At 54.6% G+C, this 15589-nt stretch overlaps 4 protein-coding genes across 4 annotated transcripts; 3 read left to right on the top strand and 1 right to left on the bottom strand.

The window, feature by feature from the left end:
* Nucleotides 1-3849: 3849 nt before the first annotated feature.
* Nucleotides 3850-5217, top strand: BBK36DRAFT_1179409 (lytic polysaccharide monooxygenase; the record flags this gene model as incomplete). The annotated part of the gene is made up of 3 exons (XM_024896172.1): nt 3850-4567; nt 4720-4796; nt 4893-5217. The coding sequence occupies 3 exons, from the start codon at nt 3850-3852 to the stop codon at nt 5214-5216; spliced, it is 1119 nt and encodes a 372-aa protein (XP_024747725.1).
* Nucleotides 5218-7157: 1940 nt separating this feature from the next.
* BBK36DRAFT_169605 (hypothetical protein) lies at nt 7158-9122 on the top strand. The gene is given in 10 exon segments (XM_024897824.1): nt 7158-7180; nt 7201-7238; nt 7249-7309; nt 7337-7696; nt 7763-7805; nt 7827-8134; nt 8207-8715; nt 8737-8941; nt 9001-9048; nt 9105-9122. The coding sequence occupies 5 exon segments, from the start codon at nt 7364-7366 to the stop codon at nt 8939-8941; spliced, it is 1398 nt and encodes a 465-aa protein (XP_024747724.1). The 5' UTR covers nt 7158-7180; nt 7201-7238; nt 7249-7309; nt 7337-7363; the 3' UTR covers nt 9001-9048; nt 9105-9122.
* A 328-nt stretch (nt 9123-9450) lies between these two features.
* Nucleotides 9451-10382, bottom strand: BBK36DRAFT_1124814 (hypothetical protein; the record flags this gene model as incomplete). The annotated part of the gene is made up of 2 exons (XM_024891199.1): nt 9451-9894; nt 10050-10382. The coding sequence occupies 2 exons, from the start codon at nt 10380-10382 to the stop codon at nt 9451-9453; spliced, it is 777 nt and encodes a 258-aa protein (XP_024747723.1).
* A 2298-nt stretch (nt 10383-12680) lies between these two features.
* BBK36DRAFT_1136103 (tubulin alpha chain 2) lies at nt 12681-15326 on the top strand. The gene is given in 12 exon segments (XM_024892866.1): nt 12681-13072; nt 13219-13259; nt 13348-13374; nt 13488-13563; nt 13647-14177; nt 14242-14665; nt 14727-15095; nt 15150-15179; nt 15211-15236; nt 15262-15264; nt 15278-15281; nt 15293-15326. 7 exon segments carry the CDS (start codon nt 13048-13050, stop codon nt 14950-14952), a joined length of 1350 nt encoding a protein of 449 aa, XP_024747722.1. The 5' UTR covers nt 12681-13047; the 3' UTR covers nt 14953-15095; nt 15150-15179; nt 15211-15236; nt 15262-15264; nt 15278-15281; nt 15293-15326.
* Nucleotides 15327-15589: the final 263 nt, after the last annotated feature.

Here is a 15589-nt window from a genome sequence, read left to right as displayed (position 1 = left end):
AGCCGCCTAACAGCAGCGGCGGCAACTATAACAACCATGTCAACCATGGCGCCGGCAAGCAGCAGCAACCCCATGCTCACTCGGGTCCGCAAGCCAACCGTACAGCTTCCACGTCTCCTCCGAACCAGGAGGTCGAAAGACCGGACGAAGCAAAGTAGGTGACTGGGGGCCACGGCATGTTTAGATCTGCAAAAGTATGATGAGGAGAAGGGTCACCCTGAGCGTTGCATATCTGTCTGGTTTTTGGCTGCTATTCGCTCACCGCGGCATTTTCTGGCTTTCCATTGCGGCTCTGGATTACTTTGCGGTAGTTTACATCTTGCAAAGGAAACTCAAACTCAAGCCATCATTTCACCAATCCAAGAAAGAGAAACAACAAAAAAAGAGAGGGAAGGAGAAGAACCAAGGAGGTGTGCGGAAAGGCGCATCGAACAGTTTTGTTATGGTGGTGTTGCCCATGAGCGTTTACAGCCAAGTCTACAGTTGGGGTGACTATCCTTTTTTATGCCAACATGGTCCTCAAGTTTGGCCCCGGAGAGTTGATTCTCTCGAGGAAATCAAGTCATGCCGATGCATCACGGCGACTACCGCGCCCGCAAGCTTTGTTCAAGTCAAGGACAATGTTTCGATGGGAAGTTTGCGGACAAGCTGGGGGACAAGCTCCTAGAGGGCTTGTCGAGGCAACCGACGACGCTGAAATGGCGACGTTGTTGGAACAAGGTGCTACGATTAGCAGCCACAGCATTAGCGAACATGCATACGGCCAGGCAGATGCAGCAATGCAACGCCACTCTGGAGAGACCGCCGACCTATGACGTTGTACTTATTGTGGAAAGGGGGAGAGGGCGCTGAAGATGAAGCGAGGCCACAACATCAGTGTCGTAGAAGGAGAGGGAGAAGTAGCCGCAGGGAGGGCGGGATGAGATACGACTACTTACGATGATGACCCAAAGGCACCATTTGTTTCCAAGGCAAGCGATCGATGGAGGACAGAGGGAGAGGAGGCATGTGATTGCTCGGCTTGTCAGCCCCCTGCGTCGTTGACGGAGATGAGCAGGACGAGACCGTGGATGCTCCCTGAGGGTCGAGCATCAGAGGCTCGAGAGTACTGCTAGCTTTATCTGATGAATTTTGAGGTAGAGTTAGGCACAGGTACTATTCGATGCAATATCCAGCTGAGCGAATACATTCAAGCATGTGTATAATTGTGCACGTCTCGTGAGCCAGCGATGTAGTGTACTTTGCATGTTTGTCTTACGTTATTCATTGATTGTCTGTTTCACGAATCAGATGATGATTTCTCTCGGTGAGTTAGTACAGGCACGGAAGCAGCACTGACCAGTGGTGCGTAATTTACAAGTGACATTAAAGGGCATCTGGGCATTGTATTGACGATGGTTAGACAATAGCAATCATGCCACTACGTCTGTGGTTGTCGAACTAAGGCGCGGGCTGGGCGAGAGGTTAGTGAACTTCAGGTTTGGCATCCGGTTCCACCCAGTGGCCACTTGGTCCGGCTCGATCCGCTTGGGATGAAACGTGACAAGCTGGGCTAAACTACAAGCAGAGGTGGGATCTTGGCTGTGTGTTTCGAGATGATGAAGCCAAGAAGGGGAGAAGAAGAAGAGATGAGGTTTTGCTGTTGTGGCCCGCGTATGTATGTCGTGTGTTGCCGAGGTTCCGTAGTTTGACAGGATGGGGATGGTGATGTTCAGGGCGGTGGTGGCGAAGGGAGGGGATAGGATAGGAGTTGTGAGGCAAACAAAAGAAAGAAAAAAAAAAAAAAAAGAGGAGGTTTCTGGCTTTCTTTGAGGAGAGAGTGAGGTGAATGTTTGAATGTGAATGGGGTGAAGGGGGATCTGCGTGGTCGTTTGGGCGGATGTTGAGTCGTGGTTTTTTTTTGGTTGCAGCCCGTGAATAGGGGGAAGAATTGCAAGTGACTGGACTGCATGTGATGTCGTATGCCCTTTTTTGCCTTTTGCGAGTAATATTCCTAGTTTATGTGGTGGTGGTATGTATGTGTAGTATCACTTTGGGGGCGAGATGCTGGGGCTTATTGGAGGCGGGATGAATTTATGAGAAACGCGGGACGCAAATAAGTGTACGTAAGTGAATATGATGATGGAATATTATGGGAGAACATGTGAAGTTCTTTTGACTTTCTTTTTCCGGGGGGGCATGATGGATGATCCCTGGTGTTGTATGTAGTAATGTAGTGATTGAGTAAGGTGAAGAGAAGGTAAAGTGGTATTTGGGGCCGGGGCTTGTGTTTCGAAAACATGTTTCATGGCAGGGGGTGTTGGGGGGGCGTCATTGGCTGTGAGGCGATTGGATGATGCTCTTTCGGATGAACATCGTGCCTTGGGGGGATTTTCCTTTTGGCTCGTCGGGCGTTTTTTAGGCGCTGGCGAGAGAAAGAGCTGGGGGTGTCGCTTTTGGGTGCTTACTTTGGGTGCTTATGTATGGGATAGCCGCCGGTGATGCTTCTTTTTTACGTGCAGGGGCACGACGGCGATCTTCTGGTTCTGTGCGGCTATGGGGAACTTGCCTCTCTGCGTATGTGTTGCGAAAGTGATATCGCTGCCTTAAAACCTTGCGAGCAATGCATGAAGAGTATTTTCATATTTGGTTGGTTTTTCTTTTTGTTGGTTCTGGATTGTATGTAGATGGTCCTGCGTGGAAGTGCCGGAGGAGGGTAGGGGGGGCGCTTGTGCAGGGGTAAATGCGGATGGGAAAGTTGGAAATGGTTGGGCTGGAGACAATCCGGCTGAAGTCCTCGATCTACATGCACACAGACATGAGACTGGCGCGGGCCCCCCGTTGCGAAGAAGACTTTGCCTGTGATACGATGAGAGAATCAGAAGCCAAAGCCTCGTTGTTTCTCGTCAGCGCCCCCTCTCGCCTGTTGTGGCTGTCGACTGACTGGACTGACGACTGGTCTGGTTACATCTAGCCCAGCTGGACCAGGGGGGGGAAGGGTGGGCGGCGATCGGCAGGCGAATGGCGGCGCTTGATTCACCCCTGTCTGTTTCTTCTTGTGCTTCTTTTTCAGTTGTTCGAGCATGGGACTGATGGAGGCCTGGGCGGCTCTTTTTTTCTCGAGTAGTGAGTGAGTGAGTGAGTGATTTGGTGGCAGGGGACATTTCGCGCGTGGGAAACGACGGGACAGGCCCCCCCCCTGGTCTAGTCTGCGAAAGCCGCCTTCTTGGCTTTCATGCAGGTACACGAGCAAGAGAGTGGGAGGGTTGGGGGGATGCCATGTAATGATTGACTGAGTAGGTATGTGTGTGTTGTCGTTGGGAGGGACGTAAGTATAAAGGTTCATGGAGGTCTCACCTTGGCCTGGTCTCTTCTCTTCTGTTCTGTCCCCAGACAACAGTGTTGCGTTTGTTCATTCCCTTCTTCCCCTTCTTCTTCACTTCTTTGTGTGTGATCTCTTTTTTGTTCTCCCAATAGATTCCAAGATTCATTCCTTGACTTGGCTATTGTTCTGTTGTGAACTTGAGATTGAATAGGCCATTCACTTCGCAGCCGCCTTCTTGGTTCATTACATCTTCGAGATCTTCTTCTCTCTCTTCCTCTCTTCTTCTTCTTCTTCTTCAAACATCATCAGCATCATCATCTTTGATTCGAGCTGGACTTGAATCCGTGTACATACACACCCAAGACACACACATACACAAACAGTCGGTCGTGTACACACCAGGCCGTCCAAACAGCTGCCAGCTGACAAGACCCTCATTCGGTTGCCAAAACAAAACGCACAACAAAAACTCTGCTGCTCTCGCACTTCCTTTTCAACCATCTTCTCTCTCCTTTGCCAACAAACCAACATCCCAATCCCCCATCATGAAGTTCACCCAAGCACTTGCCGCTGCCGTCCTCGGACTGGCTTCTGCGGTCCACGGCCACATGGAGATGAAGGACCCCCCTCCTTTCAAGTCAAAGTACAACCCCAACGCCGGCCAGGACATTGACTACTCCATGACCTCGCCCCTCGAGGCCTCTGGATCCGACTTCCCCTGCAAGGGCTACCAGAGCCTCCTCGGCACCCCCGAGGGCAAGTCCGTGGCCACCTGGGCCCCCGGCGGCTCGTACGGCTTCACCATCACCGGCTCCGCCAACCACGGAGGAGGCAGCTGCCAGGCGTCGCTCTCCTACGACCAGGGCAAGACCTGGAAGGTCATCCACTCGTACATTGGCGGCTGCCCGCCCCAGCAGGACTCCAACTGGAACTTCACCGTGCCCACCGACGCTCCCGCCGGCGAGGCCATGTTCGCCTGGACCTGGTTCAACCAGATCGGCAACCGCGAGATGTACATGAACTGCGCCGCCGTCACCATCAGCGGCAGCAAGAAGCGCGCTGCCTCGGCTCCTCTGGCCGACCGTGCCTCGACTCCCCTGGCCGACCTTCCTGACATCTTCGTCGCCAACGTCGGCAACGGCGTCTGCACGTACGAGGGCAAGGACGTCCTGTTCCCCAACCCAGGCCCGGATGTCGACAACAAGAGCCAGGGCACCGCGCCTCCTGGACAGGGCACTTGCTCTGGAGCACCTCCGGCTGGCGGTGCTGCTCCTCCTGCTGGATCTGCCGCTGCCTCTTCAGCCGCCCCTGCAGCTAGCTCGTAAGTCAATCTTTGTTCCAATCAAAACTTGTGTTTGTTGATTGGCCTTTGGTGCTAACATGATGAAAACATAGACCGGCCTCGCAGGCTCCAGTCAGCCAGCCTCAAGCTACTCAGCCTGCGGCGTCAGCGGCTCCCACTGCCCCTGGTGGTGTCTTCATCACCCATCCCGTGCAGCCGACGACTCTCATCAGCGTCACGGCCAGCAGCCCGGCTCCGGCCGCCACTTCGAGCCCGGCGCAGCAACAGCCTTCCCCTGCCCCTGAGGCCCCAACCTCGGCTCCAGCTCCGGCTGCCCCTACGACGGCTCCTCAGCCGACCACCAGCAGCCCGCCGGCCAACGGCTCTGCTCCCACTTCGAGCGCTGCAGGATCGCCTTGCACTGATGAGGGCCAGTGGAGCTGTGCGTCTGACGGAAAGTCATTCCAGCGATGTGCCTCTGGGGTGTGGTCCGCCGCCATCCCCGTGGCTCAAGGCACTTCTTGCCAGCCTGGAACGAGCGACTCCCTGACTATGGTCAACAAGAGGAGCTTCGTCCGACGGGGACGCTTTGTTCCTAAGCGATTCCGGGGGGAGGATGCCACTGCCTAGACGGAGAAAAAAGAGAACAATGTCACCTGAACTGTCATCAACACCTATTCGTTGGTAGCAGGGGCATACTGTGTCTTTCACTTTGATTCACTTCTTGTACCTTTTGCTGGACGCATTTTGGTTCAACAACTTGGTTTCTTCTTCTTCTTCTTCTTCTTCTTCTTCGCAGCTGGTTGTCAGCGGCCAAAAAAGGGCAGCCGGGCACACTTTGCTATTTGTTTCTTTTTCTTTGCATGGAGCCAAAAAGGAGAGGCTCTTGAACAAACGCGGTGAACACTGGGACGAGATGTGCATATAAGAGATACCTCCTAGATATGTAGATTTGAGAAATGAAAAGGAATAAAAGTCGTACAGATCAAGATGGTTGCGTTTTGCTTGTGACGCTGTGATGTGAATGAATTGCATGTGGCTCGAAGTTGCGAATGCCTTCAAGATGTGTCTAATCTGAATGTTTCATTGCTGGGATTCCGGTTAGCAGGAGGAGGCGTCACGTCACGTTCAAAGAAACAAGACACAGAAAACACGACATAAAAGCGATCGAGAGGCAACCCGCGAACGAGCAGAGCCACACCGCGCTGATGAAAGTCCCGTCGAACCACGGAGGCCGCCGACAAGAAAAGAGCTGACAGCGAGGTCGAACGAATGCCGTGCCAAGGCATCGCCGAAGAACAAAAAGCACGTGAGCCGCAAACGGAGACATTTTTTTGCTCAGCCATGCATGGATCAAGTTGAGATCTCTCATCCGAGGCAACGGAGGCCAAAAATCCAGGGTCCAAGGGCCAGCTGCGCCACAGTTTGGGCCGTTTTTCTGTGACTTTTTGAATTTTAACGCGGATGCAGGGATGATGGAAGCTGATGAGGAGGATGACGATGGGTTGAAGACGAAATTCTCTTTTCAGTCGAACATGGTTTGTGGTCAGGTTCAGGTTGGGATTCTTGTTGGTGGCAAAGAGGAACTTGGGAGCAGGTAGCTTTAGGTAGCGACGCGGGTGGCGGGTACTTAGGCACGATGGCGGGCGATGGCCGGAGAAGAGGGTACACAGTACCGGAAGAGAGCAGCAGCGATACTTCTTTGTGTCGGATCGCATCTGGCGGTGCCTTGACTTGCTTGGGTGCCCAAATGGACGCTATCAGCTTTGCTTTTGCTCCGGACGAACTGATTGCGTGACTTCCAGACAGGAGGTAGTTGTAGATGCATTGCCTGTCAGCGTGAGAAGGGACTGGGTAAGTAATGTGTAAGGCATGGCTGGTATGTATTTGCCCTCGTCGTCAGCATCCAAAGGATCCCTGATGCGACTCTGTTGCTGGCACAATGACACGATGGAAAAACAACACCAGGCGGCCTGTACTCTGTAGACATAATCGAATACGCGGTCGAGCGGGTGCTGTGTCAGACTCGCGCTCTCACGACCAACCTCATTGTCTCTCCGTCTCCCTGGGATATACAGGTAGGACGACATGTTGAGGGTGGGTGAGCAGTGAGCGCAACGAAGATTCAGACGAAAGACAGAAGCAATATTGACCCCCAAGCGGCCTCGTCAACCCCACACAGTCCATTTGCTCCCATCTTGTTGCGCGTACATAAGGTAGACTACTCTTCCAACCCAGTAGTCGGTAGTAGTGTAATAAGTAGTAGTAATCTTTGCTGGCTTGGGCACTGCCAACTTGTTGAGAACAGGCCCAGTCCAGCCATAAGGGTACCTCGCCTTGCCTTACCAGTAGGCTGTACATCCAAGTACATAGTAATAGCACCACCCTGACCGACCAGATCGGGACGTTTAGCACTGACAGCCAACTGGGTGACAATCGCATCCTTTTTCCCTCCCTCCCTCCTTCTCCCCTCCTCTTCCTCTTCCTCCTCTTCCTCTCTTTTTCTTCTCCGCCCCCTACTCTTGTCTTCTTCTTTTTTCCTCACCTAGGAGTCGCTTCTTTTTCTTCTTCTGCCCTCTGTTTCTTTTCCTCTTACTTTGTCGTCTTTTCACCGGGGGGCCCTTGCTTCCAGCAAGCCCAGCACCGATCGTCTTCCCCCCCTCCCCCGCGAACGGCTTCTCCAGACCGCACGGTCTCCCATTCGAGCCACCCACGTTTTCGCGACATCCTTCGAGGGCACACAGCAAGAGGCGTCGCCCATCGACCGAGGAAACAACATGGCGGGCTCGTCAACCCCCGGCGCCGAGGGCCCTACCTTTGCGCCTCCCAGCCTGCCCGCTGGCTGGATCGCCCAGTGGGACGGATCCAGCAGGAAGTACTACTACGTCCAGCTGGCCACGGGCGTCTCGCAGTGGGATGTGCCCACGGATCCCGTGCAGACGGGCACGCCGGTCCCCGGCAGCGAGCATCCCTACGGCTCGCCGGCGCCCCAGGTCATCACACACCCGGACGGCTCCCAGACGATAAAGCACGCCGACGGGAGAATGGAGCCCATCATGCCCGACGGCAGCAGGGGCCCTGATGGCCCGACGGGCGATCGAGGACTCGGGGTAAGCAGAGGCTCTCTCCCGGCATCTCTTGTGGTATTCACGTGCTGACGCCTGGGTGACTTGTAGTCAATGGCTATGAACATGCTCATGGGCGGCAAGGGTTCGGGCGGTCACGGCGGCGGTGGCGGCGGCCATGGTGGCAGCGGCGGCAATCCTCTCGGCGGCCTCGCTGCCCAGTTCCTCGGCGGCGGCTCGCATGGAAGCAGCGGCGGCCACGGTGGCAGCGGCGGCGGCAAGGATTCCATCGCCGGAAAGCTGGTCGGACAGCTGGCGTCGGGCCTGTTCTCGCCTTCGGGCAAGCCTTCGCAGCAGTCGCATTCGCAACAGGGCTACCACGGCGGTTCGTCCGGCGGCACACCGCATCAGCAGGGCGGCCTGGGCGGCCTTGTGGGTGGTGTGGCCTCTCACTTTATGGGAGGAGACAAGCCGGGTCACGGTGTAAGCAACCCATGAACATCTTCGGCGCAATCGAAGCAAGGAGCTAACCAACGACGTGATTGCGACAAACAGGGCCAGAGCTTTGGCTACTCGAATACGGGATCGAGCGGTAACACGTACTCGGGACAGGCCCCGACCTACAACCCTCCCGGGTCGACTCATGGCTCGAGCCACTCAGCGACGCCGTCATCACATACGGGCGCGCACCAGAACCCTCCATCTGGCAACAATAACTCGTACCCTCCACCTCCTCCGGGTGGCCCCCCTGGTGGCCAGACGTACGGACACCAGCCATACGGCAGCCAATCCTACGCGCATAGTCCGGCTCCGAGCCCGTACGGCGCATCGCACGACCAACACGCGACATCACACGGAGCTGGTGGCTACACACCGCAGCAGCCGAGCTACGGCACTCCCTCCCATCAGCAAGGCTACGGAGCTCCCTCGCCTAGCGGCCATCAACAGGGATATGGCGCGCCCGCAGGGCAGCATCAGCCGGGCTACGGAGCCCCCACGGGAGGACAGCACCAGCAGCCCAACTATGGTGCGACGACGCCGGGCGGTCATCCTCAGTATCCTCCACCGGGCCACCAGCAATCGTTCCCCCCGCCGCCTGGACAGCAGCAACAGTATCCCCCGCCGCCTGGACAGTACCCTCCTTCTGGCGGACAGGGTGGCGGCTACAACCAGTCGTATGGTGCTCCAGGGGGCCAGCAGCCCTACGGACAGCAGTCATACCAGCCGGGTGCCCCCCCTGTGCCTCATGGCAGCCATCCCGGCCACGGAGGATATGGTGGCGGTTACTAGGAGCGCCCTCTTCCGTACTCCCTTCACTCGGTTTCGGGGGAAAATGCCTAAGATCCGTGTGTTTCCGCACTGACTACAGGTCCCCCATGGAGATGAATAGTTGGCGACTGACTGGCATTGTATGCTGGTTGTGAGGAGAGAGCTGTGTCCAAAATTCACCTATGAATAATGCGGTGATGTTGGTGAGACGGTGGATTCCTTTTTCGAAAAAAACAAGACGTCGTATCGCATGTCGAGAGGTAGAATCATGATGCATCTGTGTAGATAGGGTGGTTACATTTGGGTTTATTCATCTTGCATTTCATATCTAGACTACAAAAAGGACATGAGCACGACGTGACGTGATGTCGGTATGAAGCTTGTGTGTCGACAGGAATGGACGATGAGAGACGGGACAGTTTTTCGTGTAGTATGCAGAAGTAGAGCATACCTACCAGGCTATACTTTGATAGTTTGGGGGCATCTATTCGTCTAGGTAGTTCCCTTGAATTCATCCTTTTCTTCTACACCTAGTTTTGTTTTTTCTCCTTGTCCTCAGAATCCGCAATAGCAGCCAACGATCTCGCCGCCCACCTCGCCACAAACCACGACGCGATGCCGACAACCACAAGATAGCACACCGTCGGCACGAGCGACTGGGGGAGAACGTTGTAGACGTACGGGTCCAGGATGAGGTCGACGAGGACCGGGGGAGGTGGGTCCTTCATGAGGGAATGGTGGTGGGAGAAGTAGTCTGCGGCGGCGAGGACGCGCAGTAGTAGGATGGACGAGGTTTCGTTTGGTGGTGACTGTTGGAGATGATGATGATGGTGGTGATGGTGGTGAGGTTGTTGAGTTGAGGAGGCTGAGAGTGGTGATGTGGCGGCGTGTGGTTGAGATAGGGATTGGAGGAGGTGGGGGGTTGAGAGGATGGTGTTGAGGGGGTATGTGTCTAGAGTGAATTCGGTTGGTTCCTTGGGGTTATTGTGAGTTTGATGTTTTTCTTTGTGTAAGGTAGATATCTTGATGAGTGGTGTTTGATTTTGAAGATATGGGAAGGGAGGTGATTTGTGTAAAGAGGTTTGTTTGAGTATAGGTATTGTCTATGAGGAGAAGATTCAAGACTTACAAGTGCAGACCAACAAACGCGAACTTCATACCGCTGCCCCGGCGTGAGGTCTTCCAGCAGCAGCCATGACGGGTATCCCCGCTGCTGCTGCTGCTGCCCGTCTTCTTCTCGCTCGTTGGCGAAGACGCGGGTGAGGTTTGTGCGTAGGGACCAGCTGGTTGACGGGCCGAGGACGGGCAGACTGTTGAGCGCTGGAGATGCGGCGGAGGAGAAGGTTTCGAGGGTGATGGGAGGGGGCGCTGTGAAGATTACTTTTTCGGTGTTGGCGGTGGTGGGGGATGGGAGTGTGAGTAGTAGTGGGAGGAGGAGGAGGTGAGGTTTGAGTGTTGGCATTGTGTAATTTTTTTTTTTTCCGGCTTGTTGTGTTGTTTTGCTGAGGACTCTGGGTCTTTTGAAGAATTATGGCTCGTACGAGTTTATGGCATGGATTGGATGGCGAGGGTGAGGGTGAGATTCCGTTGGAGAAGAAGTGGTGATCTTACTACGGCGAGGCTGTCGTGAACACATGAAGATGGTGTTGAGATGTGGACAGTGGCGGCTTTGCGCGCTTGTGATTGGCTGGCTGCCGCTTCGAGATCGGTACGTACCCGACTTGAGACGGCTCGATGGGCTCCGTATCACGATCAATTGCCAAGAGCTTGATATGAGACTGTGAACTGGGTAGTATTCGAATAGATACCGTGAGACTCGTGTATCTTTTCAGGGAAGCCTGTGCTGATCATCAAGCACAGCTGTCTGTAGCTCATCAGTGCTGATTTGCATTTCTACAACCTTCAACTTGTACTGGCAGAGGTGAGATTGATCTGCCGCCTCCTTTTCTGCCCACCACTCACCAAGCTATGGGAACAAGCGGGCTAGGCTCACGGCTATCAATACGGGGTGCACGTTGACGGTATGTATACTCCACGATCTCATCCGTCTTGATGGTCAGGTATGTATACTCCACGATCTCATCCGTCTTGATCGCCAGGTACTTGTCGTTCCAGAGCGCTTCTAGAAGTCTGTCCATGTCATCCTTTGTCCTTTGGGCTTCTCTAGTCCATGTGGCTTCCCTCTGGACCCGATGGCGGATACGGGTACGAAGTCCAATCAATGTCACTACCTCAGTACTAAGGCTCAAATGCTGGGTATGCACGCATATCACTATCCGGAGTAATAAAGCAATCGTAACAACGCGACACAGCGATCGCCGGGACGTCAGGAGGCTAATTGCAACGACATTATGGAGCTCGGCCGCCCTGGTCCCCCGTCCGTTCCCTTTTTCGCGGTGCCAGCAGTGAGAAAAAGGCACTGGACCACATTGTCACGAGTGGGGAGAGAAAGCATTGCTGGCAAGCCAGGGCGAACCATTGATTTTTCCAGAAGAGGGCCCCTTGTCGGTTGATGAGGGTCTTGATTTTGGCCTAAATCGTGAGAGGCATGGGAAGTGGGATGGGCACAAAGTACGAAGTGATAAAGGGGGGGCCGGGCTAGGGGGAGGGACCGGCGGTCGGGGAAGCGGGCGGGAAGATGGCATCACCGGGTTGGCACTTGTGTGAAGTACATGTTGCCGTCTCTGTGATGATGGGTTTGATATGGCTTTTGGAAGATGCTGCGTTGCAAGATGGGAACACTGGTGTTGGTTGACTTCTGAAGGGAGAGAAGGCCCAGATATATGATGGAGAGACCAACCAGACAGGCGTGTTTGCCTGTGTCCTTGGAAGCCATAAGTTTGCCCGTCTTCCTTCGTTTTCATTTTCTATGCCAAGAGGATAACGGCTGATTTTCGTTTCTTTTTCGTTTCTTCAGCCCGTTATTTCCTTTTTGCCTCTTGCCGTGGTTGGCAGAAAGGTGCATGGCCGTCATTTTGCTTGGTAATTATGAGGCGGTAGCGGTGCTCAGCGCGGTCCCTGTTTGGGACAGCTCTTTGAAGGGGGGTGGAGTGCTGGCCGGCTCGTACAGATACTCGGGAGTACTCCCGATAGCTCGTGGCTAAGGTGGCCACGGTGGCGCCTGTTTTGGCTGGTCGAAGGCGAATGAAGGCGGTTCGGGGATAGGGGAGTGAGGAAACCTGAGAAGACGCATAAGAAGACGACGGTGTGGTGGCGATGTTTTGGAAGTTGCCCTGTGGAAGATGGCAAGTCATGTCGTCTTTGTCTCTTCCGTCATCAAAGGGAAAATGATTCTTTTTGCAATGTGAAGGTATACCCAGTACAGACAGGTACAGAAGTCCCGAGCATCAGCCAGCGTACAGGGTACAAATGTATGTGCCTTTATCAAGCCCCCTTTTGGGCACCATGGGGATTGAAGTTCACTGTTGCCTTGTGCTTTCGACTGAGGTGCCTTGCAAGGTCAAGGTCAGCGCATCCCCCAAGGTGCAAAGGTAGCGGCCGGTACCGGTACGAGCGGTAGCAAGTTGCAAGCTCCATTCGACACGACACGGTTGACAGCACCCAAAACACGCCAACAACACAGCAGAGCAGGTCAACAACAGAATGATTGCATGTGTAGAATCGTAGAAGATGATGATGCCTATTGATACAAATGTATATCCATCTTCATCACCAGTACAACTAGTAATACTGCAACCCCCGTCCATCAGTCCAGCGCTTCTTCTTCTTCTTCATCTCGGCAATAAATCATTCTGCTGTCTGCTCGAGCGGTGAGGCAACCAGGGGCGCGCTCCCGGCAAAGACGCGCTTACCACTTGCAGCCACGCCTGGACCCCCCCAGGCAAAAAAGTCAACAAACCTCCCCTCTTCTTCCTCGCCAGCAGCACAAAGCCCCTGTCCGTCCAAATTTCCCCCCCACCTCGAGTCGACCCTCTCCCGACGAACCAGCTGCAACTTGTCCGTCCTCCTGTCCCTTCCACCACCTTTTCCCAATAAAAGCCTTTTTCCTTCTTTTCCCCGGGCTCAATCTTGCACTTGACTTCTTGCTCCTCGAGCTCAGTCCTGCAGTCTCTACTCCTAACTTCTTCTCTCCCGTCCTCAGAAAATACCCACGAAAAGCGTTCACCATGCGTGAGGTTATCAGCATCAACGGTGCGTGCTAGCTCGACTCGACTCCCCCGACCAGAGGAAGCCCCTTTAGGCCCCCCTCTCTCAATCTCCCCACCAAACGCGTCCCTTCACCGCATCCCATGGGCGCCCAAGCCGACGAGTTGACGATGCTAACTTTTGGAGGATAGTCGGCCAGGCTGGTTGCCAGATTGCCAATTCCTGCTGGGAGGTTAGTCTATATCTGCCTTTTTCGGCCATGTTGTTGTTTTTCGTCGTTGTTTTCTGAGCATCCGAGCTAACGTATTTCACCTCTCTAGCTTTACTGCCTCGAGCACGGTATCCAGGTACACCACCACCACCACCATAACCACGTCCCGAACATGTGGCTTGAGCCATTGTTTACCGATCCCACACGCCACCAAGACGCGAAGCTAACATCGTCTTTTCTCTCTCACAGCCCGATGGTTACCTCACTGAGGAGCGCAAGGCTCAGGACCCCGATCAGGGTTTCAGCACCTTCTTCTCCGAGACTGGTATGTCTATCTTCTCCTGTTTTCCGTCGACCAATGTGTGAAGAATATGTCGCCTCTAACCATCTACGAACAAAAAAACACAGGCCAGGGCAAGTATGTTCCCCGCGCCATCTACTGCGACTTGGAGCCCAACGTCGTCGACGAGGTCCGAACCGGTCCTTACCGCAACCTTTTCCACCCGGAGATGATGATCACCGGCAAGGAGGATGCTTCCAACAACTACGCCCGTGGCCACTACACCGTCGGCAAGGAGCTGATTGAGGGCGTGCTCGACAAGATCCGCCGTGTGGCCGACAACTGCGTTGGTCTCCAGGGCTTCCTGGTCTTCCACTCCTTCGGTGGTGGTACCGGTTCTGGTTTCGGTGCTCTCCTGATGGAGCGCCTGTCCGTCGACTACGGCAAGAAGAGCAAGCTCGAGTTCTGCGTCTACCCTGCTCCTCAGACCGCCACCTCCGTCGTTGAGCCCTACAACTCCATCCTGACCACCCACACCACCCTGGAGCACTCCGACTGCTCCTTCATGGTCGACAACGAGGCCATCTACGACATCTGCCGTCGTAACCTCGGCCTCGAGCGCCCCAACTACGAGAACCTCAACCGCCTGATTGCTCAGGGTACGTATCTGGACAAGTTGCAAGAGCCGTGAGGCGTGCATGTGCTGACGAGGTGCCTACGCAGTCGTTTCCTCCATCACCGCTTCCCTGCGTTTCGATGGTTCCCTCAACGTTGATCTGAACGAGTTCCAGACCAACCTGGTGCCCTACCCCCGTATCCACTTCCCTCTGGTCGCCTACGCCCCCGTCATCTCGGCCGCCAAGGCTGCCCACGAGGCCAACTCCGTCCAGGAGATGACCATGTCCTGCTTCGAGCCCAACAACCAGATGGTCAAGTGTGACCCCCGCAACGGCAAGTACATGGCCACCTGCCTGCTGTACCGTGGTGACGTCGTCCCCAACGATGCCCACAACGCCGTCGCCACCCTTAAGACCAAGCGCACCATCCAGTTCGTCGACTGGTGCCCTACTGGTTTCAAGCTGGGTATCTGCTACCAGGCTCCCGAGAACGTGCCCAACGGCGACCTCGCCAAGGTCAACCGCGCTGTGTAAGTTTATGCCACAAGTCCCCTCGACCAGTCATGACCAAAAAAGCTAACCTGATCACAGCTGCATGCTGTCCAACACCACCGCCATCGCCGAGGCCTGGTCCTCCCTGTCCCTTAAGTTCGACCTCATGCACTCCAAGCGTGCCTTCGTTCACTGGTACGTTGGTGAGGGTATGGAGGAGGGTGAATTCTCCGAGGCCCGTGAGGATCTCGCTGCCCTGGAGCGCGATTACGAGGAGGTTGCCGCCGACTCTCTCGACAACGAGGAGATGGAGGCCGAGTACTAAGCTTGTTTTTTTGCTGTTGGAGTCATGGATATCGAGGGTATGGACTGTGAAAACCGGTACCACCTAATCCCGCCCCCGTGTCCTCTTGGGCGGGGGTGTATTTTCTTTATTAGGTCGCGAGCCTCAGTTTTTTAATGTTAAAAAGCAAATTTGTAAACGGGAAGCAGCCAACAGAAGTTGTTATCTATACCTTGTAATTTGATTTGAGCAGTTGTGTACAAGAGATACTCCAACCAGCACCTATTTTCGCCCAGTGAGAGCCATGTAGTGGTGACTGTCATTTGCAAGAAGTCTGCTGTGTCACCTGCAAGACCTCAGGTCTGCTTTGATTTCCAAAGTGCTGCCCAATGTCTGCTGCGGTAGTTGGCGGCCCGACAATCGTGACAAGTCGAGGCTCCTTTTTTTAAGGCCGAGGAATGCGGAGGTCAGCCCCGGGTTAAACGGACGGGCGTGGCTTGCAATAGCCGTCAGAGGGTGGTGCCACGGGCCGATACTATGCGCCAAAGTGACCGCCCTCTCGCAACTTGTTTGGAACTTTGCTGGGCAAAAGAAACACAAAACTGCCATCTACCCATTCCATTGCCTTCTAGACGGGTTTGCTTAGCAAATTGTGCTAGAATAACTTGCAGCCTCCCAT

The sequence above is a fragment of the Trichoderma citrinoviride genome (genome assembly GCF_003025115.1).
Source record: "Trichoderma citrinoviride strain TUCIM 6016 unplaced genomic scaffold BBK36scaffold_11, whole genome shotgun sequence".
Lineage (NCBI taxonomy): Eukaryota > Fungi > Ascomycota > Sordariomycetes > Hypocreales > Hypocreaceae > Trichoderma > Trichoderma citrinoviride.
The sequence above is the reverse complement of the archived record's forward strand: the minus strand, read 5'-3'. Positions and strand labels throughout refer to the sequence as shown.

Bases quoted from the DNA above. Each gene is read 5' to 3' on its own strand.
- BBK36DRAFT_169605 (XM_024897824.1), top strand. From the start codon at position 7,364: ATGGCGGGCTCGTCAACCCCCGGCGCCGAGGGCCCTACCTTTGCGCCT. The intron at 7,697-7,762 runs GTAAGCAGAGGC...GGTGACTTGTAG, and splicing joins CGGGCGATCGAGGACTCGGG to TCAATGGCTATGAACATGCT. The intron at 8,135-8,206 runs GTAAGCAACCCA...TGCGACAAACAG, and splicing joins GAGACAAGCCGGGTCACGGT to GGCCAGAGCTTTGGCTACTC.
- BBK36DRAFT_1136103 (XM_024892866.1), top strand. From the start codon at position 13,048: ATGCGTGAGGTTATCAGCATCAACG. The intron at 13,073-13,218 runs GTGCGTGCTAGC...TTTGGAGGATAG, and splicing joins TGAGGTTATCAGCATCAACG to TCGGCCAGGCTGGTTGCCAG. The intron at 13,260-13,347 runs GTTAGTCTATAT...TCACCTCTCTAG, and splicing joins TTGCCAATTCCTGCTGGGAG to CTTTACTGCCTCGAGCACGG.